This window comes from Protobothrops mucrosquamatus, unplaced genomic scaffold (genome assembly GCF_001527695.2).
Source record: "Protobothrops mucrosquamatus isolate PMUCROS unplaced genomic scaffold, P.Mucros_1.0 scaffold1036, whole genome shotgun sequence".
Taxonomy (NCBI): domain Eukaryota; kingdom Metazoa; phylum Chordata; class Lepidosauria; order Squamata; family Viperidae; genus Protobothrops; species Protobothrops mucrosquamatus.
The window spans coordinates 339,449-365,426 of NW_015387268.1; the positions used below are offsets into that span (position 1 = coordinate 339,449).

The 25,978-nt window shown below is 47.7% G+C and overlaps 2 protein-coding genes across 2 annotated transcripts in view; one reads left to right on the plus strand and one right to left on the minus strand.

Annotated features, from left to right (window-relative positions):
• Window positions 1-8,181: 8,181 nt before the first annotated feature.
• Window positions 8,182-14,691, plus strand: FAM163B (family with sequence similarity 163 member B). The gene is made up of 2 exons (XM_015819979.1): window positions 8,182-8,274; window positions 14,305-14,691. Exons 1-2 carry the CDS (start codon window positions 8,182-8,184, stop codon window positions 14,689-14,691), a joined length of 480 nt encoding a protein of 159 aa, XP_015675465.1.
• Window positions 14,692-19,072: 4,381 nt separating this feature from the next.
• Window positions 19,073-25,978, minus strand: part of ADAMTSL2 (ADAMTS like 2) — a 105,509-nt gene continuing 98,603 nt past the window's right edge. Inside the window, exons 13-18 of the mRNA XM_029284855.1 lie at window positions 25,531-25,744; window positions 23,483-23,638; window positions 22,263-22,433; window positions 22,010-22,186; window positions 20,071-20,215; window positions 19,073-19,342 (exon numbers count right to left, since the gene is read on the minus strand). Coding sequence (XP_029140688.1) covers window positions 19,224-19,342; window positions 20,071-20,215; window positions 22,010-22,186; window positions 22,263-22,433; window positions 23,483-23,638; window positions 25,531-25,744 — 982 coding nt within the window. The 3' untranslated portion in view covers window positions 19,073-19,223. The remainder of the gene's footprint in view (window positions 19,343-20,070; window positions 20,216-22,009; window positions 22,187-22,262; window positions 22,434-23,482; window positions 23,639-25,530; window positions 25,745-25,978) is intronic.

Genomic DNA, 25,978 nt, shown 5'->3' on the forward strand with positions numbered 1-25,978 from the left:
AGGCTGTAAAGTTTTTTCCAAAACAGCAATTATGCTTTTATATAGTTTAAAAAAGAAAAAGCAGGAGGGTATTTTTCGGAATTAAGATAGATAAAATGCTCAGTCTCTATAGTAAAAACATTTAGGACCCCAAAGTATCCAAAATGTAAAAAACCAGTTATTTGGTTAAAAAAAAATAGTTATTCTTTTCTTTAGTTTCCAAGCTTAAATTCCCAAAGTGTATAAACACCGCTGTATTAAGAGTGGGGGAAAAATTTCAACGGCTTTTACAGGAAGGGAGTGAGGGTAGAAGAGAGGAAAGGAAGGGTCTCACCAGATCTTCCACGATGCTTCGTTGTGCTTAATAGCGCTTTTGGCTTTCAGCTGGTGCAGCTAGATGATCGGCCATGTTGATGGCTGGTCTTTTCCTCATCGATCCAAAGGAGCTGCCTCAGCTCGAGTGGGAGGGCTGCCGCCTTTCCACGCTCACGCAAGAGTTCTCCTCAGTGGTGTTCGCCCCTCCAGGGCGACTTTCGACCCTTTCCAAGGTCTTTCGGCGAGGGAAAACCGGGCGGCGGAGAGCAGACTGTCCCTGCTGGCGCCACAAACTGGAATCGGAAGCCATTCCAGACAAATCTTATTGCGTTCTTTGACCAGGTGACAAAATTAGTGGACTAGAGGATATAGTAGATGTAGATATATGTAGATGTAGATATATGTAGATATAATTTACTTGGACTTCAGTAAGGCATTTGATAAAATAGACCACAACCTGCTACTTGATAAGATAGAAAAATGTGGGTTAGACAGCATCACCACCAGATGGATTCATAGCTGGCTGACCGGCCGTACTCAGCATGTGGTCCTCAGTGGAACTGCATCTACATCTGGGCCCAGTTCCAATGGAACTGCATCTGTTCTGGGCCCAGTGCTCTTCAACATCTTCATCAGTGATTTGGATGAGGGGATAGATGGGGAACTCATCAAATTTGCAGACGACACCAAGCTGGCAGGGATAGCCAACACTCCAGAAGATAGGCTTAAGATACAGGAGCATCTGGACAGATTAAACATTGGGCGCTATCTAACAAAATGAAATTCAGTGGTGAAAAAAGTAAGGTTCTACATTTAGACAAGAAAAACCAAATGCACAGGTATAGTATAGGTAGTACCTTGCTCAATAGTAATAACTGTGAGAGGGAGCTGCTGTGTGCTGCAGCTGCCAAAAAAGCCAACACAGGTAGGCTGCATTAACAGGGATAGAATCAAGATCACATGAAGTGTTAATACCAATTTACAATGCCTTGGTAAGGCTGCACTTGGAATACTGCATCCAGTTTTGGTCACCACGACGTAAAAAAGATGTTGAGACTCTAGAAAGAGTGTACAGAAGAGCAACAAAGATGATCAGGGGACTGGAGGGTATGTCTAGTTTAACGAAGAGAAGGATGAGGGGGGACATGATAGCCTTCCAATATCTCAGGGGCTGCCACAAAGAAGAGGGAGTCAAGCTATTCTCCAAAGCACCAGAAAGCAGGACAAGAAGCAACAGATGGAAACTAACCAAAGAGAGAAGCAACCAAGGAGAAATTTCCTGACAGTCAGAACAATTAATAATTGAAACAACCTGCCTCCAGAAGCTGTGAATGCTCCAACGGGAAGTTTTTAAGAAGAGATTGGACAGCCATTTGTCTGAAATGGTATAGGGTTTCCTGCCTGAGCAGGGGGTTGAACTAGATCACCTCCAAGGTCCCTTCCAACTTTTTATCACCATCACCACCACCACCACCACCATCATCATTATTATCATCATCATCATCATCATCATCATCATCATCTAAAGAGGACAAGAGTTGAAACAAGTGCCAATTTGTCTCAGGACAGGCCCTTGCAGTCAGTTCAGCTTGAGGAGTGGAGGCAGATGCTGACCCAAGTCTCTAAGAGTCCCAGAATGCCACCCTGTGATGTCTGGTGGCCATTACTGTCCTCCAAGCACCGGAGTCTGCCATTAAGAAAGGAGTTGCGCAAATAAAATCAGCAGGGAGGCAGCCTCGGCTGCCCACAAAGGGCATCCGGGTGCTCTGGCAGATGAGGCAGAGATGGTATTAGGAGTCCTGTTTGGCTAAGACCAAAGACTCTCCCCCCAGCCCTCCTTCCTTTAACCTGCCCTGGCTTTCCCCCCAAACCCTGGGATGGGGCGGTTAGAGCTGGGAGTGTGGCTGTGGTGTCAGGTTTTTCTGCTTTTCCTTAATTTTTTTTTACCTTTAGTTTTTATTGTGCAAAGATGATTTCATTCTTGCCTGAAAGCTGCCCAGAATTTGTGTTAAGATGGATGAGGAGACAAACCTTTTAACTAAAGGCAGCGTTTTGCTGGAAGAAGCTCATGAGGCTGGCCCCCCCCCAAAACACCTGGCAGTTCATCCTCAGGGCATCAGCTTCAATGGCTTTGTTGAGGGCAGACCTTACTACCCAGTGAAGGCCTTCTAAATGTGCCAGTAAATCCTCCCAGGAAGGAAAAGAACCAGAGGGTTTTGGAAGAACCCAGGTCTCAATCCCATGGAGATGCTTGGGGGCAGGTGGGGAAGGAAGCCCCCCCAGCCATCACCCAGTGGAAAACCCTCTGCCTGGGGGAGGGGGGAAAGGCCTTCCCAGACTGGCCCTTACAAGCAGCAGCAGCGCTCTTGGAGAAGCTGTCTGGGGGGGGCAATGCCAGGCAGGGCAGCCAAGGGGGTGCTACTTGCTTTTTCCACAGAAGGAAGTGGTGTGCCTGTCAGTTTTTTGTTAAATGAATGGTTGCAAAGGCAATTTCCCAAAGGTTTTTTGTTGTTGTTCAATTACATCACCTTTATCTTTCTGTGCTGTTTGAAGATAAAATATCGATATGTCCACATATGTTAAGGAAAACACTTTACATCAGGTGTTCCGACTTTTTCACACGACTCTAAATTGTTCACCTGTAATTTAAGACACAACATGAAAACTAACCAAACTAACCATGAAATCTGGTTTGGAGCAATATGGGATGACATAGTGTGAGAAAATGTGGGTGCAGAGCTAAGGAGCCAAAACAAAATCCAGCGAGCGAATGTCCAATGATGTGCACAATCGCTCTGGAAGTTTGCAGAGCCCCAAATTAAGAGCTTTCCCCCCCAAAAAAAGTCTAGACAGGAAATTCTGTTTTTTAATTTCTCCATGTGGAACGTCTCCTGTTTTGAATTTCTCCCCTTGGGCTTTAGAGTTTCAAGTTTCTAGGTCTACAGAGTTAATGCAGGAAATGTTACTGTAAATTCTCTTCCCCATTTGCAGTGTGTTCTTTTGCTGTGTTTAACTGAAAAAAGACTTATTTCTCTCCCCCCATTATCTCGACTGGAGAGTCTTGTGAGGAGGAGGAGAGGACGGCCTGGGGGGATTGCGGAGGAAGAGAAGCTGCTCTTCTCTAGTCTTCATCTTTTGAAGGAATCCTTCCGTGGAAAGAGAAGAGCTTTTGGCTCAGACCAAGAGCTTGACCTTAGCAGAGCCCAAGCCTTGAACCCCACTTGGTGGTCGTTCTGGACTTCAGGCCAAACTTGCAGGGAACCCTGGGCACAGTCCCCGGGTTCCCTGCAACGGGTTCCAGGCTGGCCTGTTTGGAGAGCTTTGGAAAACTGCAACCACCACCTCTGCAAGAGCCCAACAGTTGGCAAGACTTCGGACACAGTAGTGAAGCTGAGATGTAACAGAATACATTTTGCTCTGATTGGACAGAACTCACTTCTTTGGATGCATAAGGCAATCAGAGATCCATATCCCTTCTATTTCAACTTATTTTTCTGTCTGGTGTATTATCATATGCCTCAAAGGTCTTGGTGAGGTCCAGCGAGCGAATGTCCAATGAAGTGCACAATTGCTCTGGAAGCTTGCAGAGTCCCAAATAAAGCGCCTTTCCCCCCCCCCCCCCAAAAAAAAGTCTAGACAGGAAGTTCTGTTTTTGAACTTCTGCCAAGCAGAGATGTTCCCAATAGAGAGCAAGTTTGCTCTAGTGATTAAGACTCCTGGCTAAAAACCAGGAGAAGGTGAGTTCTAGTCCTGCCTTAAATGGCTGGTAACTTTGTACCAGTCTCTCTCACTCAGCCCAAGTGTAAATTCCTGTTGCAGGCAATGGATCAACACTTGGTTGATCTGAAAAAGGTGGACTCTGAATCTGTTAGGAAGAAAATAAAAAGATGTTTCCAGCTGAATTCTGTGCATGTGTGAAATGTGTTTCTGTGATGAGAATAATCTCTGGCTCTGGGGGGGGGGGAGAGAAAAAGTTGGTAGGAGATGTGGTGGATTAGGGAGAAAGCATGAGTGGGCAAGGGTGCTCGTGGCTGCCTGGCAGGTTCTGAGCTGAGCTGAAGCCATAACAAGCAAAGAGCCAGGAAGGGCCTGGTGGGCCTTCTGGTCGCATTGCTCTGCCATCCACATCTGGGACATGGTGCAACCCAAGATTAGTGGGCATGGGGGGGATGGAATAATCCACCATTTTGTGTTGTGTTACTCATAAAAGTATCCCTGGAATTTGAACAGGTGATTCTGTCTATCCCCCCCTCATCAGTCTTTGGGGCACATGAAATAATTAAAGGGAAAGGAAGAACCAAATTCCCTGTAATGAAACTGAAATGTCAGCTTGGTGGGAGCAGAAGAAAACATGGCTACTTTCCCCAGCTTTTCAGTAACACATCAAGAAGCTGAGCCTCTCCTGGAGATGTTTGTCTTATGAACACTGTTTTGAACCCTTATTAGGCTCTCCCTATGATTGGGGGTTGATCTTGATCTGGGTTCTGAATGTGGGCAGAGAGATCAGGGTTGTCATTGTGTCTGCTTGTTGGTACATGACATACATGGTATTCATCAGTAGCAAGGAGTGGAAGAGCTCCACGCCATCACACTGGCTGGTCAGTAAGGGAATTTGGGGCTGACTCATTGTGAAACTAACTTCCTGGGCTGCATCTTGGATGGATGTGGGTCTGGCAGGGCTGAATGCTCTCTCCCGTTCCAGCTTCTCAGCTTGGACAACAGGATGAAAAATAGTTGTAGCATCTAATCTTGCCTCAGTCAGATCATCCCACACAGACCACTGCTCTTGCCAACTGGGCTGTGGCCTCAGACATTGCTTCAGATCTGAGGAGTTCCACTTTTTCTTTAATTGGCAGCATTTTGAAAGAGCCCTTTGGTTGACCTTCTCGCTGCAAAGTATTAATCAAACTCTTCTTTAGGGCCATTAATACATTCTTCCCTTTTGTTCTACAGGGTTGCTTTATCAGTTGCTGTGCTGAGAGTCAAACTGTTTGCTTTCTGGAGTGGTCAGGGAGTAATGAGTGACTTGACTTCAGGTCTTAAGCAACATGGCTTGGGTAGAGTTCAAAAGAGGTCAGGAACAGTCTTCAAATTCAGCAGAATGCAATGCCTAACCCTTTCCCTGCTAAGAGCTGTGGTGATGCAGCGGTAAGAATGAAGTATTACAGGCTACTTCTGCTGACTGCCAGCTGCCAGCAGTTCAGCAGTTTGAGTTTCACCGGCTTAAGGTTGACTCAGTCTTCCATCCTTCCAAAGTTGGTAAAATGAGGACCCAGATTGTTGGGGCAAGATGCTGACTCTGTAAACAGCTCAGAGAGGGTGGTAAAGCACTGTGAAGTGGTATATAAGTAACTGTTCTTGCTATTGCTAAGCCATTTTGCGCTGCAAAGATCGGCAAGGCTCCTGTGATGCCCAGCAGCCTTTACATGTGAGGGTTTAATGAACAGCTTTATTAAATTGGTCACAAAACCTGGCTCTTCCTGGAGCTTTGAGCCTCAGATTTGATCCGGGAACCCATGGGGTAATTGAGGAGGCTTCCTCTTGCTGGTAGAAACGTTCCCCCTAGTCAGCTTACGGACAACTTGCCACAGCCAACTCACCACAGCCAACTCATTGCAGGACAACTTGCCATAGGACACTCGCTGTGGGAGAATTTAACAATTCTATTTAATTATTTAAAATAAATAAAAAAATATTTTGATTTTTGCCATTCACATTTCATTCTGTCTATCATTTTGCATTCTTTCTTCAGTGATTCTATTCCATTATTTCTTTGATATTAGTCCTGTGGTGAGTTGGTAGCCACAGAGTTATCCTACAGCAAACTGACCACAGCAAGTTGACCGTAGCGAGGGGGCCGTGGTGAATTGTCACAGACTCATCAGCTTGGTCTAGAGATCCAGGGAGGAAGAAAGCCCATCCAGTTTCTCAGTGGTGGCAAATAATTCTTGGAAAATTGAAGTCATAGTTTTAGCTGTTAATTGGCCCTGACTTGTCATCAAGTTGGCATAATTTGGTCAAGCAGAAGGTTGTTCAGAAATAGATTATTTATTTATAAGATTTTAAGGCTACCCATCTGAACAGCAGCTTTATTTAAAGTCAAAGCTAGAATATATTATAGAATATAGAACATATTAAATCAGAAAAAAAGATAACCAAATGGGGAAATCAAGCACATTATCAGCTAATTACTTCATTCAATGGGATCAGAGCAACCCCCTCCGTTGGATTTATTGGATGGATAGAAACAACAAGAAAAAGGTGGACCTTTTGATCACCAAACCCATGAAGAATTTGATACGTGATAACCAGCACTTTGAATTTCATCTGGAAACTCACTGATAAACACTGTAGCCCATTTAGCAGGTTTGTTACAGGGTATTGTACTGAGGCATATCTGTAACTCTGCCATTGCCTTCTGGTCCAGTTGTAGCTTCCAAATGGTTTTCCAAGGCTGCATCATGTCGTAGAGCTCATTGCTTACCTGCAAGGTGACTCTGAGAAGAGACCATTGCTCCAGGAAAGGGCACAGTTGATGCACTAGATGGATCTGGGCAAAAGTCTTCCTGTGCTCTTTGGACAAAAGCCGAGACCAGGAAGGCCCCCAATCATGCCTCAAGGCCACCCCATTGAAGAATCCCTGTCACTGGCAGACCCAGTGCTGTCTGGGTTCGGCTCAAGCCAGTTCTTCCCATTCAGCCTCCTATCGATTGGCGACAAGGCCATGACTGTCTCACTTGGTGAACTAGGGATCAAGGTTGAGTTTCACCTGCTTACTGAGGATAAGTGACCCTATGTCAAGAAACCTCTTCCCTTAGCAGAAGAAGAGAGAACGAGTAAGTTGAGGTCTGGGGCACCTTGCACGTCAAAGGCAATCTTTGGGTTTGACCTTTCCTCCCGTCCCTTAGCTGCTCCTTCCATACCATACTGAGCAGCTGCAGGGAGCCCTGTTGCTTTAAGGTCCCTGATACCCCACACGTTCCTTGACCCCAACCCCAGTGGGGCTAGTGGTTAACATTCCTCTTCTCCATGTCTGATTAGCTCTCGGTGCAGGGAACACAAAGCTCTTCACTGTCCAGCAGGTGGTGAATTCCACAAGTGGCCCAACAGGTAGACGCTGCAATTGGCAGATGGAAGTTAGTTTTCCCATGGAGACAAATGGGCATCGTCTTTACACACCTCTTTTGAGGTGTGTCATTTCAGTCTCAGCTGTGTTTTAACACACATCTTGTGTAGATTTCCTAGGTATCCTTCGGTTCCATCACAACATATAGCTTTATTGTGATAATTGCGTTGCAATTCTGTGAGGTTGAACCCAAACTCTTAATATCCTTTTGTGCTTGTTCACACAGTGAAAAATTCTAGTGGTGTGATAGATTTTGAAAAAAATCAATATTAAAAGAGCAAATTTTAAACTAACTGTTGAAAGGGTGTTAATTTAACTTTAGCCCTAATTCTCTTTGGCAGCCAATTTTGAGGCAACCTGATCTGTTGCCAGCTTTATCTTCACTGGAACTGCAGTGCTTCAGGCAGGCAGGGATCCACCCCACTCTGCAGGAGGGCCACTTTCCAAGCTCGGGTTTAAAAGGGCAATGGATCACATTTTGGATGCCCAGATTCTTGCAAGCAATCACAGAAGTGAGATTTCACACACAGTGCCTGCAAGTTTGCAAGACCTTTCACAAGGTTGCTGAGACATCGTAAGAGAGCTCTTGCAATAGGCGACCAACTGGATGCGAACTCAGGCAATTGCTGAAATGCGATTCCAGCGATTGGAGGAGCAGTCTGGAGCCCTTGCAACCCCTGCCTCCCCCTCCCCCCCCCGCCAACAGACCTTGTCATGCTTTTTTCTGCTTTCCTTCCAGGTGTTGATGGGGAAGAGGTCGGATGACCGCGGGGACTGTGGTCATCACCGGCGGAATATTAGCAACTGTCATACTACTGTGCATTATAGCTGTTCTCTGCTACTGCAGGCTCCAGGTACTGGGTTCATTTTACTTCATAACATGAGTTTTTTAAATTATTTTTTATTACACTTCTGTGCCTGGGATAGGGAGGAGCTGTTGTGTTACAAACATGCTCTCTCTGTTTTTCTTGGGATTTGGGGGAGACCGGTCCATTTGGCCAGGATTTTGCATGGTCAGAAACCAGACTAGGTTTGTGTAGTAGGGGATGTGTGTGAGAGAGGGGGGGGGCTGCTGAGGAATGTGATTTCATAAATTTATTGTATCGTAAGAGTTGCTCTTTCCCTGTGGAACCATCTGCCCATGTGCTTCACTTGCCAGCTGCCAAAAGGTCTTGCACACTTGCCAAAAGCCAAGATTTTGACAGTGAGACTTGCTTTGGAGCACTTCTGGCAGTCTAAGGAATGTGAAAATTGGCATTTGCTGCTGCCGCTCACAGTCAAATGACCACATCAGAAAAAAATCAAACCCTTTTTGTGCAGAGCATCCCAGGTCGCCTCCCTGCTCCCTCTTTCATTTGCACAATCCGATGGAGGAGCTGCCCCTGAGCGGCTGGTACAAGGCAGATGCTTCTCTTCCAGTGGTCTCTTCTGATCTTGTACAAGGTGCTACCTTTAGAAGACTCTGGTGAGCCAGGTCAGTTGGGGAGTTCCTTTTATCACTACAATTATGCAGCCACATAATTCGCCTGCTTCTCAGAATACGCAAAAAGAGAGTCCCTCTGGCCAGTGGATGTGAAGGGGGAAGGACGATTGCCAAATCCTTGACCCTGGAGGGCAGACTTAGAAATGGAAGACAAACTGGTCAACCTTGGTAGTTTTTCAAACTGCATTTGTACTTACGGTTTGCAGCTGGGCAAAATAGTTTTCCAGAATAATCTGGAGCTAAGAAGGCCCACTACATCACCCTCAAAGTGCTTCTTTCATTAAGTTTCTTCTGCTGGAGCCAGATACCTTCAGAGAGAAGGACAAATGAGTTGGAATGATCAGATCCTTGCTGTTCCTTGTGGCCTTTGCATCTCACATCTGAGGCAGAGCAGGAGTCTTTTGGATAAAGCTGAAGGCATATGATGATATGGCCCAAAGATGTGGCTTGTTCCTGCTGAGCAATCCAGATGACTAGGCTTAGGCGAGAGATCAAAAAAAGATGCTTCCCAAGCAAACTCTGACCTTAGTGAAGAGACCAGAAGGCCCAGTACAATCCCTGGGAAGACCACAGTTAATAGCAAATCTCAGAGAAGGGCATGGAATAGAGAATCCTGTGTTACTATGAAAACCAGTCTTTGTGTTGGGCAAAAAGGGCATTTGGTGCCCTGCTCAATAATATAAATAGCTTGGGCCAGCTCAGTCAAGAAGGGAGGGGAGAGGAGGAAGAAGCAAGAACTGTGTGCTGGTGGAGAATATTTGGCTCCCAGATGAGGAGACGAGAATTCACCAGGACAGAAGAGTCAAGTCGCTCTGGGGAGGCAGCTGTTCCTGTCAAGCACCTGGGGGCGGGGGAGATGGAAGAGGGGAACTCTAGGTCTGTGGCAGCCTTGCCGTGTCCAGCTCCAACAGAGGATTCTCATCCTCTAGAATTAGTCGGCTGTTTTGAGTCTGGAAGAGGTCTCCAAGCATCCTGCATCCTGGGCTGCTCAGCACATCTGATGCACCTTGGGCCTTCTTCTCTTCCATGGTGCTTTTTTTGCCCTGACTGCCTGAGATGAGACACATGGACGCAAATTTGTCATGTGCAAGGAACATCCTCCGGCAATGATAAGTTAGAAGATGTGTGGAAATCATGTTGATGCCCAAACCAGCAAGATTTGTCCCATGGCGAGTGGGGGCCTCCAGCAGTAAGAGGACTATCACTCCACCCCAGAGAGAAGCTGCTCAGGCCACGTCTGGGCAGACACTTCAGGAGATTTGATCTTCCAGATTAGAACTTAACAATAGGGGTGGATCCTGGAAAGTTGGGATGTGCTGGGGTCAGCCATGATCCCCAAATAGGACACCTGAGGCTTTTATCCACAGCTGCAGAAGCCAGAGAACCTCCGTCTAGGTGCTTCACTGGGGGTCTTGCCTTGCCAGGCTTGGCCTTCAGGACTGGACAGGCTGGGAGCATGGCTGGCACCAAGGACCTTGCCCTAAACAGGAGCTGATGTGTAATGCTTGCATTTAGAATATATAATATAATTATAAAATATAATAATAATATAATATAATATAATATAATATAATATAATATAATTAATATAATATAATAATATAATATAATATAATATAATATAATATAATATAATATAATATAATAATATAATATAATATAATATAATATAATATAATATAATATAATATAATATAATATAATAATAAATATAATATAATATAATATAAGAGTAGAGTAGAGTAGAGTAGAGTAGAGTAGAATAGAATAGAATAGAATAGAATAGAATAGAATAGAATAGAATAGAATAGAATAGAATAGAATAGAATTAGAAGGGACCTTGGAGGTCTTCTAGTCCAGCTACCTGCTCAAGCAGGAGAACCTATACCATCTCAGACAAGTGACTGTCCAGTCTCTTCTTAAAAACCTCCAGTGATGGAGTGCCCATGAGTTCTGGAGGCAAGCTGTTCCACTGCTTAATTGTCCTCACTGTCAGGAAGTTTATTCATGTATAGATGTATAAACTAAGCAGGTTGAGATTCTTAGGGTCAGGAAACCCATCAGCTGGTTTGTGGAGGGAGGGAAACACCAGCAATATCACCTGCATGCAAAGATGTTCAGTTGAAAAAAGGTAAAAAAACTTGTGTTTAATTACTAAAAGCAATTAGATGGAATGCTGGCTGAGTAAATACTGAATACTAAATACTGAAAGAATATGGTTAATTGACAACATAATCCCATGAAAAAATTCTAAAAACTCATGGTAGAGTGACTGAATTAGCCTATTTTGTGGTTTTGCTAAATACAGTGAAACATAAAATCTTTGTGCATCAAATAACAGCTCCTAATGACATTTAAATTAACTCTGCTTTAGTGCATTGCATAAATACAGCCTTCAACTTTCTCCTAGTTAAGAATTCCTAAGATTGCAGTTTGATTGATTTCAACTTGATCCTAGAATCTGATGGGATTCCACCTTTTGCCCATGTAAGAATTCACTAGGATTTCCTGCTTGGGGTCTATGATAATTCGCCGTGGCCAATTTGCCACGGCCAACTTGCCTTGGCTAACTTGCCACGGGACAACTCGCCATGGTCAACACACCACAGGACAACTCGTTGCTGGACAAAAGTTACACTAATATGAAAGAAATGGTGGAGTAGAATCATTAAAAAAGGGATGCAAAAGGAGGGATAGAATGAAATGTGATTGACAAAAATTAAAATATTTTTTCTTTATTTTAAATAATTAAATAGAATTAAATTGTTCCGCAGTGAATTGTCCCATGGCAAGTTGGCCGTGGTGAATTGGCTGTAGCAAGTTGGCTGTGTGAGTTGTCAGAAAGGCACGTGATCCTGGGACACTGCAACCGTCATAAATGAGCTGACTGTGGCAAGTTGTCCCATTCCCTCTCGCTTGAGCAGGAGGTTGGATAAGAAGAACTCCAAGGTCCTCTACTGGCAGGGCAGGGGTGCCAGTGGCGTAAGGTATAATCATGTGCCCCATTGCTGCAAGGAGGGCATCCTGGCTAGACCTGGCCAGGAGAACTGGGAAGTGGCTTTGGAAGCAGTCTCAGTCTGCAGGTTGTTCAGCTGAATGCTGCAATCGGGAGGCTCATGCTTGGAAAAGAGCATGACAAAAACTGGGGAGAAGAGAAAAAGGAACAGGGTTCAATTGCAGGGCAAATTCCTGGAGCAAGTGGGTAAGACTGAGATCCCTCAGCCTATCCACCATGAGCTTTACGGTGAAGGACCAAGGAGGCTCCCTGTAATGCCCTCCTCTCCCATGCTCTTAGCTACCCTGAGATGGCCAACAGATTTAAGTTGGAAAACCAAGGGCTGCTGCCCTGCAAATTAGCCGCGGTGGGTCCAGGAAGACCTGCTTTTGCCAATTTGGGTTGCCTGCTGCGGATAGATAGATAGATAGATAGATAGATAGATAGATAGATAGATAGATAGATAGATAGATAGATAGATAGATAGATAGATAGACAGACAGACAGACAGACAGACAGACAGACAGACAGACAGACAGACAGAGAAAGCTCTATTGATCTGGATCTACTGGAATCAACTGAAAATTATCCACAGGAATTTTCCAACACAAAAAGGGAGATGATATTATCTAGTTTGGTAATGAAATGGCTGCAAGAGAGTCCGAGAGGTCCCAGAGAGCACCAAGGACCCCAAGGGGAGAGGTCTCAGTGTAGGAAGGTGCAGGGATGGGGTCTAATGGGCATGACTGAAACCTGTTGGGATGAAAGCTCAAAGTGACACTGGTCTACTATGTGTAAGAGGCCTAGCTGAGGTGGCATGGAGGCTGCATGCAAGAGTTGTAGCTGAGGGAAGACCCTTAGGGCCTTGGCTGCCCCAAGGGAGGAGGCTACAGGGGAGAGTCTTAGGGAGGCTGCCAGGCCAGGACTCCTGGGAAAAGAGGAGGGGGCCACTGCAGACTAGTCCTCTTGACGCAGACCCTAAACACCCTTCTGGAATGTGTTATTAAGCAGGTGATTGTGAGCAGTTATTTATTTGATTTGTTTATTTTTTACATTTTTGAACCCACCATCTCCCTTAGATTTAGAATAGAAAAGAAAAGAAAAGAATAGAGCTGGAAGGGACCTTGGAGGTCTTCTAGTCCAGCCCCCTGTTTGAGCAGGAGAACCTATACCATCTCAGACAGGTGATTGTCTAGTCTCTTCTTAAAAACCTCCGGTGATGGACCGCCCATGATTTCTGAAGGCAAGCAGTTCCCCTGGTTAATTGTCCTCACTGTTAGGAACTTTCTCCTTAATTCCAGGTTGCTTCTCTCCTTGATCAGTTTCCAACTGCTGTTCTTATCCTGCCCTCTGGTGCTTTGAAGAATAACCTGACCCCCTCTTCTTTGTGGCAGCCCCTCAAATACTGGAATACTGCTATCATGTCGCCCCTATTTCTTCTTTTCTTTAGACTAGCCAGACCCAAATCCTGCACTCGCCACTTAGTAGAAAGAGGCAGAGTGATGTTGAGTCCTGGCCCAGCATAATTTGAAATTATTCAAGACAGACCATGGAAGGACCCGACTTGAAGGAGTGAGGAAGCAGGCCCATTGAAGCAGAGCAAGGGCACTTTTGTCCTTGGTGAATGGTTGGAGGGGGTCTTTGTGCCACAGAACCCAAACAGCAAGAAAAAGGAGCAGATGTCCCCTTTTGCAATCCCCCACCTTGCCTAAGTCCCCCCCCCCCGTTTCTCTGGCTCCTGCTGCACTAGGCAAGTGAGACACCTTCCTGTGCTCAGCCCTGGGATGAGAGACCTCCTTCTCTTTCGCTGACTTAGAAAGTGGCTGAAAAAAAACCTTTTATGGCTTTTGGCACTTAACTGTCCTGCTGGTGTCCTAACAGGGATCTAAACTTCTCTTTCCTTCTGGTTAGATTGATGGCTTCTCATTTTCAGCTCATTGGTCAGAGTTTTTGTGCAACCACTTTATTTTTGAAGATACTATCCCTTTTTTTTCTTACTAGAACCTTGCAATTCCATGTTTAGTCTGCTCTTTTTTTAAAAAAAGGCACATATTTAATTTGTTGGGAGCAGAAAATTTGTTTTCTGCTTTATAATGTGCTGTGATTGTTTAAAATGTCTCTGTTATGGTGTCAATGTGTGAGAGTGACAATGATTGTGGATTTCCACAAACTAATCCAGAGTTTGCTTATCCAACTTGAGCAGGCCAAGTTCACACACGGTAGAAACTGCGGTTTGCAAATACCAGTGTCTGAGTTGCCCATTGTAGCAAGCCCAGTCCAAACCCACTGCCTTCTGGGTAAGTACCGTGTGTGAACCAGTTCCCTGGGGTTTCTGTGAATGTCGTGGAGAAGCACATCTTGGCCTGGGGAAGGAGTGGTGGCCCACGGAAATTGTTTCTCTTCCAGTACTATTGTTGCAAGAAGGATGAGTCGGAAGAGGACGGTGACGAGCCCGACTTCCCTACAGATTCGCATATCCCCCCCCTGCACTGCAACCGCAACGTGGCTCTGACCAACGGCCCTTCCTTGTACCGCTCCCCCTACAAGAAGCCCTCCCAGTCCCGGACTGGCTGCCCCAACTGCTCCCAGTATGAGCCTCCAACGTTCTTCCTGCAGGAGCCCGAAGAGGAGGTCCGCAATGGGGGCGACCTGGTCAACTACAAGGCCATCAGCCAAGAAGACCTGGAGCTGCCCATCGGCTTGAGCGGCGGCCTCCAGGCCCTCAACCCCAACCGACTCTCCGCCATGCGTGAAGCCTTTTCCCGCAGCCGCAGCATCAGCACGGATGTCTGATCGGCCTGGCCCCCTCAGCTCCAGGCTTGGCCAAAGGCTGAAGGTACTTCGGCTTCCCAGCCTCTTCCTCTCTAGTCTTGTATAAATGGGGCCAGGAGCACGGCTGTCTTAGTAGAGATATCAGTTTTCTAAACCCCGGTAAAAGCAGCTCTTCCTTTCTTCCTGTAGGTGGGGGTTTTGATACAGGACATCCTTTTGTATGAATATGCAAACTGGTTTGCCACTTTTCAGCCTGTGCAAGGTGTTGCCTCTGCTTTCCCTGATTGGGGTGGGGGTGGGGGTGTAGGAGGCTGGAACTGAGCCAGAGCCAGAACCAGATGTGTCTTTGCAAATTGCTTAATGCAAATTCAACTATTCCCCTCTTTTCTGCAGTGTCCCCACCATCCATTCAGTCTAGCCTATGAAAGCCGCCCCCCGAGGCCTTCCTTTCCCCGCTTGCTATCAAAGAGGTATTTTTTAATATGACAGAAGAAACGTACCAGGAATGTGGCAAGGACCCCTGTCCACTAGGTTCAGCTGAGATGAGCTCAGCTTTAGTTTAGTTCTTGCTTGCCTCTGCCGTGCTGGTCCTAGCCTACTTTTTGTTGCTCAACTGAGGACCATGAAAGTGTTTCGGTGGCATCTGTGAGGGAGGGGGAGGACTTTCCCATTTTTGAACATGATGTTGCCTGCTGCAGGACTTCCTTTATCTCACCTGCAACGAAAAGCTTCAGTGTTTTTGCCAACCAAACCGAAGATGACTGCAGTGCTCTGGGGCCCGGGCCTCTTCTGCTTTCTCCTGTTCCAGCTTCCCCTCCAGGTGTCCAGGAGGCAGACGCATGGGGAGGGTAGGCTCCTGCAGGCCCAGAGGCGTTCCTTTTCTTTGGGACAGACAGGCTGCAGCTTGGAGCTCTCAGAAGTAAAATTTAGTGGAGCGACATTCATAATGGCGACCTATTAGGGAAGGCAGCTTCCCCTCAACCTCCCTCCAGGAAACTGGAAAGTCTGGCTAGATGGGATATCAGCTGGGAGACAGACTTAAAAGACAGCAGGTTGGACGGCCTTCAGAGATGGAGAAGGCTAGTCCACACCACTGCTCCCCCAGGCTTTTGGATCTGGAGGCAGCAGTGGGATGGAGACTACCCCATGGTGCCCAAAGGAAAATGTGTGTTCAGGCAGCTTGTAAAACTGGCACTCCCAAGTCACGTGCTGGGGATGAAGGGAAAACAGACCTGTGGGAAGTTTGGGTTCAACCTATTCAAACTCCTCTGGAGTGGGCACAGGGCATGAGAGCCCAGGAGGCAAAGCGCCATCTTAAAAGGAGCAGAGACGAGCCAGTAGCATCATGGCTCAGCCTTTCCCATGAAATGGGATCCAGGTGGACTTCTTCCATCTAATTGGAAATTAATTTTCATGTCTTGCTCTGGCTGCATCCAATAAAATGCATTCATGTTGGTCTTCAGTGATCTGTACTAGTTGCTGCTTCCACAAAACTATTTTGTATAATTCTTAAAATTTGTATTGGTTTCAGTGGCACTCTTAAAAATGCTACAATTTGTTGCTTTTAAGTATGGCTATTTATTTTCCCCTTTATATATATTTGAAATAAATTCAAACTATTTCATGAATTTTCATTTACCTTTACTTGTGATAAACATGTATAGGACTTCTGGATTACGAAAATAAAAAAAAAACCTTACCTTGACTTGTTACCCAAAGGAGTATTTCTTTCATGGTATTTAAGAAAATTCTTTAACACCTTTAAGAAAAAGGGGGTGCTCTGTCCTTTTTATGGCCCACAAACATGGAGGGGGCAAAAGGGGGATTTTTAAAGCTGGGGATTTAAGAAATGGGGACACCAATTTCTCCTCTTAAAATTCCTGTCTCTCCCACCAACCCTGGCCCTCCCACCTTCTTTGGAATGCGGCTTGAGATGCCACAGCCTGCCTAGTGTGGAGCCCCTTTCTGTGGCATCTCCTCAGGATGGTTTCCTTTTGAATTGAATTGAATACTCTATTTGGCCAAGTGTGATTATACACACAAGGAATTTATCTCCGGTGCAGAAGGTTTCAGTGTGCATGCAAAACAGAATAATAATAATCATAATAATGATACCAATAAGAGGGGGTGGTAAAGAAGATAGAATAGAATAGAGCTGGAAGGGACCCTGGAGGTCATCTAATCCAGCCCCCTGCTCAAGCAGGAGAACCTACACCATCTCGGACAGGTGATTGTCTAGTCTTTTCTTAAAGATCTCCAGTGATGGAGCACCCACGATTTCTGGTGGTAAGCTGTTCCACTGGTTGACTGTCAGGAAGTTTCTCCTTAATTCCAGGTTGCTTCTCTCCTTGATCAGTTTCCAACCATTGTTTCTAGTCTTTCCCTCTGGTGCTCTGGTGAAAAACATGACACTCTCTTCTTTGTGGCAGGCCCTCAGATACTGGAACACTGCTATCATGTCTCCCCTATTTCTTCTTTTCTTTAGACTAGCCAAACCCAAGTCCCGCAGCCATTCCTTGTATGTTTTAGCCTCCAGGCCTTTGATCATCTTAGTTGCTATTCTCTGAATTTTTTCAAAACTCTCAACATCTTTTTTGTGATATGGTGACCAAAATTGGCTGCAGTATTCCAGGTGTGGTCTTACTAGGGCTTTGTAAAGCGGTACTAGTACTTCGCATGATCTTGATTCTATGCCTCTGTTATACAACCCAGGATTGTATTAGCTTTTTTGGTTGCTGCTGCATACTGCTGGCTCATAGTCAAGTGATCATCCACTAGGAGTCCAAGGTCCCTCTCACAGTTGCTATTTTTGAGCCAGGTCTCGCCCAATCTGTATTCGTGCCTTTGATTTTTCCTGCCTAAGTGTAAGACTTTGCTTTTCTCCACATTGAAATTCATTTCAATGTGGAGAAATGCCCATCTTTTTGGATCCTGAGTTTGTCCTCTGGGGTGTTGGCTACTCCTGACAGCTTGGTGTCATCTGCAAATTTGATGAGTTCTCCTTCAATAATAATAATAATAATAGTAATACTTCTACATGGGTAAATATACAGACATTTGACAGTACTGTGAGAATTAGATGTTCAGCAGAGTAATGTCACGAAAGAAAAAAACTGTGTCTAGTTGTTTTGGCATGCAATGCCCTATAGCACCATCCCAAGGGGAGGAGTTGAACCAGTTTCTGTCTAGTATGTGAGGAGTCTGTAAATATTTTCTCAGCCCTTCTTCTGACATATACAAGTCTTCTATGGGAGGCAAGCTGGTTGCAATTGTTTTTTTCTGCAGTCCTAACTATCCATTGGAGTCTGTGCCTGTCAACCAGACAGTTATAGAAGTACAAGTGATAATTCCTCTGTAAATGTGTATCTGGGCTGACGCAGGAAGAATATTCTTTGTTGTGCCTTTTTAATGATGGTTCTAATTTTAGGTGTCCATTTCAAGTCCTGGGAGATTATAGAACCCAAAAACCTGAAGGATTCTACTGCTGATACTGTGCTGTCAAATAAAGTCAGAGAATAGTTCCCATTTGCCAAAACAAATGGAAAAAACTTAACAGGGATTGAGCTGTCACCATAAATATCAGAAAACCTATTTAATGGACACTTACAAGTACCATTCAACAGTAAAAGGGATAAAGTTTATTATTTTGTAAACAAATACATTAAAAAAGAGCCCAGGGCCTTTTTGGGTTATAAAGTGCAGTTATGTTTTCATTATCCTATACAATATGCTGGCATTATGTATTTAAGAGTTTGGTTATGAGATAAAACACTTCTGCCAGATGTGCACTTACATGTTATATTTAGTAGACTTCATTACCTGCCCTTTGTTAATTTATATTTACTGCTGAGTGAGAATAAAGATACAGTGCCTAAGCCTGAAATGATAGGGTTTTTCTGCCTTTAGTGATTTTATTGTCATTTTGGTATTTAAAACTGATGCAAACTTCATTCCCACCAATTTCCATTTATTTCAATAAAGTGTAAAATGGATGTGTGTCCTCCTCAAATATTCTTCACTGCAATACCTGTGGCAATTATTAACTGCAGCTGGAGAGAAAGGTTCAGCATACCTTTTATTTGGGGTGTGTCTTACTTAAAGACCCCTTGAGAAAGGGGTATCCCTCTGCCTTGGGGGGACAATGAGACTTTTAATGGAGAGAGGCAGAAGGAAAGAGCCAAGGTTGTGTGTGTGTGTGGGGGGGGGCATTCTGATTTAGGCCAGGTCCTGCAACGAGCGATGTGACCATTAACAGGAAAGCGAGAGTTTTGCCCCTCCCTCAGCCATTCTGGCAAGCTTTGAACTGATGCAGAGGAGGCAAGTGCGAGGAACAGCGGGGAGGACAAAATCACTGGCAGGAGGGGAGTCATGTATAGGTAGATCAAGAATTTGCTAAATGAATTAAAAGAACAATCCAGAATTCTGCAGGTGATGTTGGTGGTCCAACCCATCGCGGCTGGAGGAAGATGAGAAGCGAGGACCACAAGGTGATGCCTAATGGTGCTAAGCTCCAGTTGCTGCTCGGGCACGGGACCCCCACGTCGTTACTCCCCCTAGGAACGGGGCACTCGGCAGGATCGGCAGCAGGCCTTGCTGTAATACCAGTGGCCACAGAGGTTCACCTTAATCGCCAGAGCACAGTTGGTCCCCACCTGGTCCTGGCAACTGTCATCTGTGGGAGGACCACAAGATCAGGGAGGTCATGCAAGGCAAGAGGGAGAGCCGTGTTGAGCCCCAGTCCTGCCCCAGTGCCAGCCTCCACCCTGTCTGCCCAAGAGTCACCCGCACAGAATCAACCCCACCACATTGCTTGAGGGGTGGGATGGGGCAAAGAACTGGAGGCTTTCCTGAACCTTTGATTTGCACCAACACTGACAAAATGGTGCAAACAAAATATTTCCTCTAAAATAACATTCCTTGAGGGGAAGGTGCATTTTCTTCCTGAAAAAGAAAAGCTCTTAGGCGACTCTCTTACTGAAGTTGCCCAAAGAATTCCAAGTTCCACGGAGGACCTGGGTGTCCCCGCTTCCTCCAGTTGAGGTCAGCTTTAGTCTGCTTTTGCTCCTGGCTGAGTCTGCCTCCTTTCAGTTGCTCTCTCCTCAGGGAAAAAGGAGGGTGCCCTCCCTCCCCCTCGGGCGATCTGGCACAGGCCCCTCAGAAAGCCCTCTCCACCACAAATTTCCAGGAAGTCCTTCTGGGGGGCCCAGCCAGACTTCTGGATCCTCTTCTGGAAAGGAGAGGCTCGTGGAAGGTTGTGGTGCAGTCAGATCAGCGTGAGGACCAGGAAAGACAGAAATTGGCCTTCCCAGCACTGGGGCTCTAACATCACCGGGCATGGCTCTCTCCATCACGGCATTTAAGCTCTCCCCCCCCCCTCGTCTGCCAGGCATCCCAGCTAACCTGGTGGTTCGGTTGGGCAGGGATGGAGGTCACAGGTCTGCTTTGCAACTGGTTTCAGGAGTGGGTCACACCCACGAACAAGATCCTCCCCTTGGTAACACTTGACGTCCCGCATCCTCAGGCCAATTCCACAGGTTTTTGTGCACTGGGAGGTGGGAACAAAAGCTCTTTCGGCAATTTAAGCCAACCAGAACAATTCAAAAGGAGTTCCAGCCCTTCAGAAAAGCTGGCAGACCAAGGAAAGAGGAGGAAAAGGAGGAGGAGGAGGAAACTAGTAGTTTTGCAGCTATTTAAAATATGCTGCAGGTGAGCCAACATCCCATCTCCTGAGTTCTTGGCTGCAGTCAATGGGCTGCTGCTGCCGGTTTCAAATCGGCAGTGTCCTAATGCAGAGAGCCCAGGAGACAATCCCAACCCTAGCCCCACCCAAACCACCTGGGGGAGGGGAGTTGCACCTCCACATTTCATCTCTCAGGAGTTTCATTTATTTTATGGGTTGCTAATCTAAGAAATTTGCTCACTGCTCTCAATGTTCTTGACTCAGCACCCCACAGCTTCCTCCTCTATGCTGCAGTGGGGAGGAGGGGCGACAGCCGTGAGTGACAACAGGGACCATCTGCCCTTTTGCACTACCTATTTATAGCAAATGTCAGAACCCATGTTACTGGGGTGGGGGACTCTCTTCTATTTCTTCCTATTTTCTTACTACGGGTTCTGCCATGCTCCCGAAGGGGAAGGGGGAAGACGCTGCAGGCTGTCTCTGTTTCTTTTGTTTCACTGCAATGTATCTCTCCCGGTGCTTCTGCATATTTACTCTTTGAACTGTCTCTCCCTTGATGTTACCTTGCGGAAGGGGGGGGGGGGAGAAAGGAATATGCCTCTGGCCATCTGGCTTATCTCCCGTTTCTGAAGGGAAGGTGCGAAGACCCAACAACATTGCTGCGAGCCTGGGAGAGACCTGTGTTATCACCTCCTTTCCCACAACGGACTTAACACCTGAGGATTCAAACTGACTGGATGAACTGTTGGGGTGGGGTTTGCTTGGGACTCTTTTAACCTATTGATCTGAGCGGGAACCCCTCAGATCCTGCCTATTATGCCTACTATCAGCTTCTCCTAATAAAAGTTCCTTTTGGAAGAAACTGCTGCCACGAGTCTTGCTTTCTTAGAATGAGGTTTTGAAGTGGGCCCTGACAGCAAGGCCTGGCCTGCTTTCACAGGAGCATTTGTGGCAGAGGACACCCGGGGGAGATGGATGTGCCGAGGGCATCTCTGCTGTCAAGAAGCCTCCCTGCCTCTGGGCAGCCTGGCGAGAGCTGCGGGAGCTCCTGCCAGTGACCAAGTGAGCCACTGCAGCCGCTGGGCCAATGTGAGCCTCTCACAGTCTGGAGCATTAGGCATAAAACCAGCTGTCCTTTCTTGGAAACCCCGGAGACGTGAGATCCTTGAGGTGGGAGTGGACATCAGGTTCCGGGCAGGGAACTGCCCAGGGGTTCATTAGTCTTGAAATGTGAGGGGCATTAATTGGGGTGACCAGTTGCAAACTTTCCTGGTTCTTAAATTCCCATGGCTACTAAAAAGGCCCCCACTTAGCTCTGCCCTGCACAGGACAGCAGAACCCTGTAGAGGCATTCTGAAGAAGTATGGTTTGCTGGGCGGGGTGCAGGGGGGGGGAGAACCAGAATCCAGTTGGCTGGTTTGGCCACGGCAGATCAATTGCAGCCACCCTTTCCTATTTTGGCTTTGTATCCCACAAATTGAGTCACCGCAGGCCAGGTTGATCCTCTTTCAGCCAAAGGGCCACCACCTCCTGGTTGCTGATGGCATTCTTATCTCACATTAAGCCTGTTATAGGTCCTATGTGCCACAGGGGTATTTTCACAATCCTCTAGAGGAGGAGGCTAGTGTTACCAGAACCAGAAGCCCCCCAGGCTCTCACCTCAGACCAAGGGGTGGTGTACCACTTGAAGCAGGGGCGCTCAAAGCAGGTGGCCTCCTCGGCCTCCTTCTTGGTGGTGTCACATGCAGTAGGCGGGCGGGTTTTGATCTTCCCACTGACAATTTCCAGGCAAAGGACCGTCCGCTTCTTCACCCCTCGGCCACAGGTGGCATTGCACTGCCGGAAGAAGGAAGGATCCAGACCTGGCCTGGGCAGCCGAAAGCCCCAAGAACCCTCTCCAGGGATCTCTTACCCGTTCCCAGTCCTGGGCCAGCCAGCCAGCAGGGCAGTTCTTCTCCCCGCAGGGGTGAATGGCGAGCGGTTTGGCTTCAGGGTTGCACTGGGACTCCAGCACCACGCGCCCGTCACTGCTCTTGCAGTAGACCTGCCGGATCATTCGGCCTGGCCCGCAGCCCCCACTGCACTGTAAGGGAGAGAAAAGGGCAGAGGCATACCTAGGCACGTGTCTTGCGAGGGCAGCCAGCTGGGCAGCCACCATCGGCCCTGCCCTGGCAGGTAAGCAAAAGAAACAACTCAAGGCCCTTTTGGCCACTGAAAAGGTGATTTTACAGTTTTGTAAGTTTCCCCAAGCTTTCTCTCTGTGTGTGTGCCTGCGCAGAACAAAAAAGATAAATGGGATGAAAGAAAAAAGCTATTCAGAGAAACTTGGATACATAGGACACCAGTCCCCAACCTTTCTGACACCAGGGACTGGTTTTGGAAGAAAAAATGTCTTCCATGGAGAGGTGTGTGTGTGTGTATGTGTGTTTGTGTGTATGTGTATGGTTTCGCATGGAACCTAAATCCTGTGCATGTGCAGATGAAGCTTCACCCGCTTTCCTGCTGCTTGCACAGCACAGTTCCCAACAGGCCATGGACCAGTATTGCTCTGCAGCCCAGGCGTTGGGGACTCCTGAGCTAAGACAAGTGCTACCCAGGCAGCTGCATGCAGCACATTGAAGTAGCAGGGCTGAGTCATAAAATCCTAGTGCTGCAAGGGACACTTGAGGCCATCCACTGCACCCCTCGGGGCAGGAATCCAGGAGCATCTGCTTCATCACAGGACAGCTGCCCCCCCCCCCCCATTTGCTGCCTTCTTGGCTTCTTGGCTTCACTGCCAAACTCCTGGCCTGCTGGGAATCTGCTTTCCTGTGGGAAGAAATGCCAATGTTTCAAAAGGGATGCTATAAAAAATGCTAGAAGATCAGGATGTTTGAAGCCCTCAAAGTTATTTTGATGCATGGAGACTGCCTGGCCCCAAAGCCAAAATTCAAATGACTTTGTTTTGTGGAAAAAGGAAGGAAGCGCGTTGGGGCTGCAAACCGGATGCTAATTAACCAGCCTCTGCTCTGATCCAGAAGGCAGGCCCGTTCCACATGTTGTGACCCACACCAGCCTCCCCCTCGCAGCTCCTGCAAATATCCCAGGCCTGTCTCCTGGTCAGCAAGTTCCTTTTCTACTCAAAAGATTTACCGGTCCCCAGTCAGAGACTGTCCACTGCCGGTCACAGGGTGGCCCTGTGCAGTTCTTATCGGTCGCTGGCTTGGTTCTGGTGTCACACAGCCTCTCTTCTTCAGAACAGCGGATGTCTCGGCTCACCATACTCCTCTCACCACACTTGGCTGTGCACTGGAGGGGGAAGGGTAGGGAGAGTCAGGTATATGGCAGGCCGGAGAGGCTTGACCTCTGCCCTAAGAAGAAGCGTAAAAAAGCAAGTCCCCCAGAAACTGAATCCCAGGATCGACCTGAAGGCCCAGTTCACCTCCAAGGGGGCCTTTCGCTTTGGGGTTCCTTGCAAGCTGAAGGACAGGAATCAGACCTTTTTCTGGGAACCCTCTTAATACTTATTCAATAAATCCTTTCTGGTTTTTCATCTGCCTATTGCTTCTTGGCTCCTGGATGGCCATTGGTAATAGCAGAGGTGCCAGGAGTTAATTCCAGTGGGAATGGGTGCCACTGCCTGGGAGAGACATTTGGCATGTTTAGGTTTTAATAAGTCTCCAGCAGCAGAAAGGGAAGTGAACATAAAACTGAGGAAATGATTTGGAATGAAATCTAAGCAAAGAGGTGGCGAGCGTGTGGGGGGTCAATGGTGTCCGGCAGCAGCCCCCGTCTGCCGGCCCCTTGGCACAGCACAGCTAAGTCTGAGCGCGGAGGCAGAGGCAGGGGGGAAGGCAGGTGATCCGGACGTGCTGTGCAGCCACCTGGCTCGCGAGAGGCTCACACGGCAGCATCAGCAGCAGGCAAAGGCATGGGGGGCAGGGGAGGCAGGCGATCCTGATACGCATGCGGCTGCCTGCTCCAGTGCAGCCAAGGGCAAGTTGAGAGACAGTGGGATGGAGTGGGTGGTGCGTCGGGATCACTTGCCTCCTCTCTGTGGTTCTGCCTCTGCCTGCTGCCAGTGCCACTGTGTAAGTCTCCCATGAGCCAGGCAGCCATACAGCATGTCCGCATAGCTTGCCTCCCCCCATGCCTCTGCCCCTGTCTGCTGCCAGTGCTGCTGAGCGAGCCTCCTGTGAGCCAGGCGGCTGCGCAGCGCATCTGGATCACCTGCCTCCGCCCTGCCTCTGCCTCCATGCTCGGACTTACCTGCGCTGTGCAGGCTGCGGCACTTGCCGGACACCATCGCCCCCATAAACTTTCCACCTCCTGTGCCCCCACGCTCGGCTTATTTTTGGGGTAGGGCTTATATTAGGAGCACACCAAAAAATCAGACTAGGCTTTATTTTTGGGGAATCATGCTAAATAGCCTGTTCCTCAGAGGGGGAAGTGCCTTCCACAAAGGACAGGAGAGAAGGCAAAAGCCAGAGGGATCTGCTGGTTAGTGTTAGCCCTGCCTGGAGTAAATCTAGGACTTTTTAGGACAGTGATGGCGAACCTTTTAGAGACCGAGTGCCCAAAAACTGGCCCTGCCCCTGCTCCGCCCCCACCCTGTCCCCCACCCTACCTGCCCGCAGGGTCACTCACTGCCTCCAGGGCCCGCCACAGATCGCCCAGGCAGTCCAGCAGCGCCATGGCGGCCACAGCCTCTGCCCGCGCCCTGCAGCATCAACTGCGCGACGGGGCGTGAGGGCAGAGTCTTGTCCATGCTGCCTGGCTGCCATGTCCTTGGCTGTGCTGCTCCGCGTGGGCCACGCTCAGGGGCGACTGTCCTCCAGGGGGGCTGCTGGTGAGGAGGGGGTCATGGGGGGAGGTGAGGCTGGGGCAACAGCACGTGTGCCCACAGAGAGGGCTCTGAGTGCCACCTCTGGCACGCGTGCCATAGGTTCGCCACCACTGTTTTAGGAACTCAGCTCAGGGGGGCCCACTTAGAGGCGTCCTGTGAGCCATGGCCAGCACACCTGAGCAAAAGTTGCTTGGCCACCTGTATTCGAAACCACTTGTGGAAACAGCTGCTGGAAAAGGCTCCCAGACATTAGCCGCTGCTCCTGCCAACTCTCCCACAAAGCTTGCCCCTGCAGCTAGGCAATCCACAGAGCTTGCTGGGATCAAAGCCCAGAGACCCCTCAGCCAGAATTTACCTCAGACCACTCAGACATTTCCCACTGTGGCCCGCAGGTTGGGTTCTTGCAGACTTTCTGCTCTTCTGGCCGAGTGATGTCGGCCGATTCGCACAGGTTGCTGTAAACAGAGCTGTCCAGGCCTGGCGAGAGCATCTTCCAGCAGCGAACAATGCGGAACTGATGACCTTCTCCACAGGTCCTGGAACACTCGCTCCAGCTGCTGGTCTCCCACCTGTCCAAAGCAAGGTGGTGTTTCAGGATGAGGAACAGTGAGGGAGGACAGCTAGGCCAGGCTCTCCAGGGATGACCAGGACTGTGATCAGGTTTGGTTTTGCTATTCTTCATCTCCCAAAAGAGACGGCAGTACCTTGGCCCATTTAAGTGAGGTTGGCTCAAAATGACATTTAAATCAAAAGGTGTTTTTAAAAAAATATCCAAGACCTCCAGCTTTAGAGCATGTTGGCAG

What these genes read in the sequence shown, in the direction of transcription:
- FAM163B (XM_015819979.1), top strand. Translation starts at nt 8,182, where the DNA reads ATGACCGCGGGGACTGTGGTCATCACCGGCGGAATATTAGCAACTGTC. An exon ending in TCTGCTACTGCAGGCTCCAG is followed by an intron (nt 8,275 to 14,304) that starts GTACTGGGTTCA and finishes TTTCTCTTCCAG; the next exon opens with TACTATTGTTGCAAGAAGGA.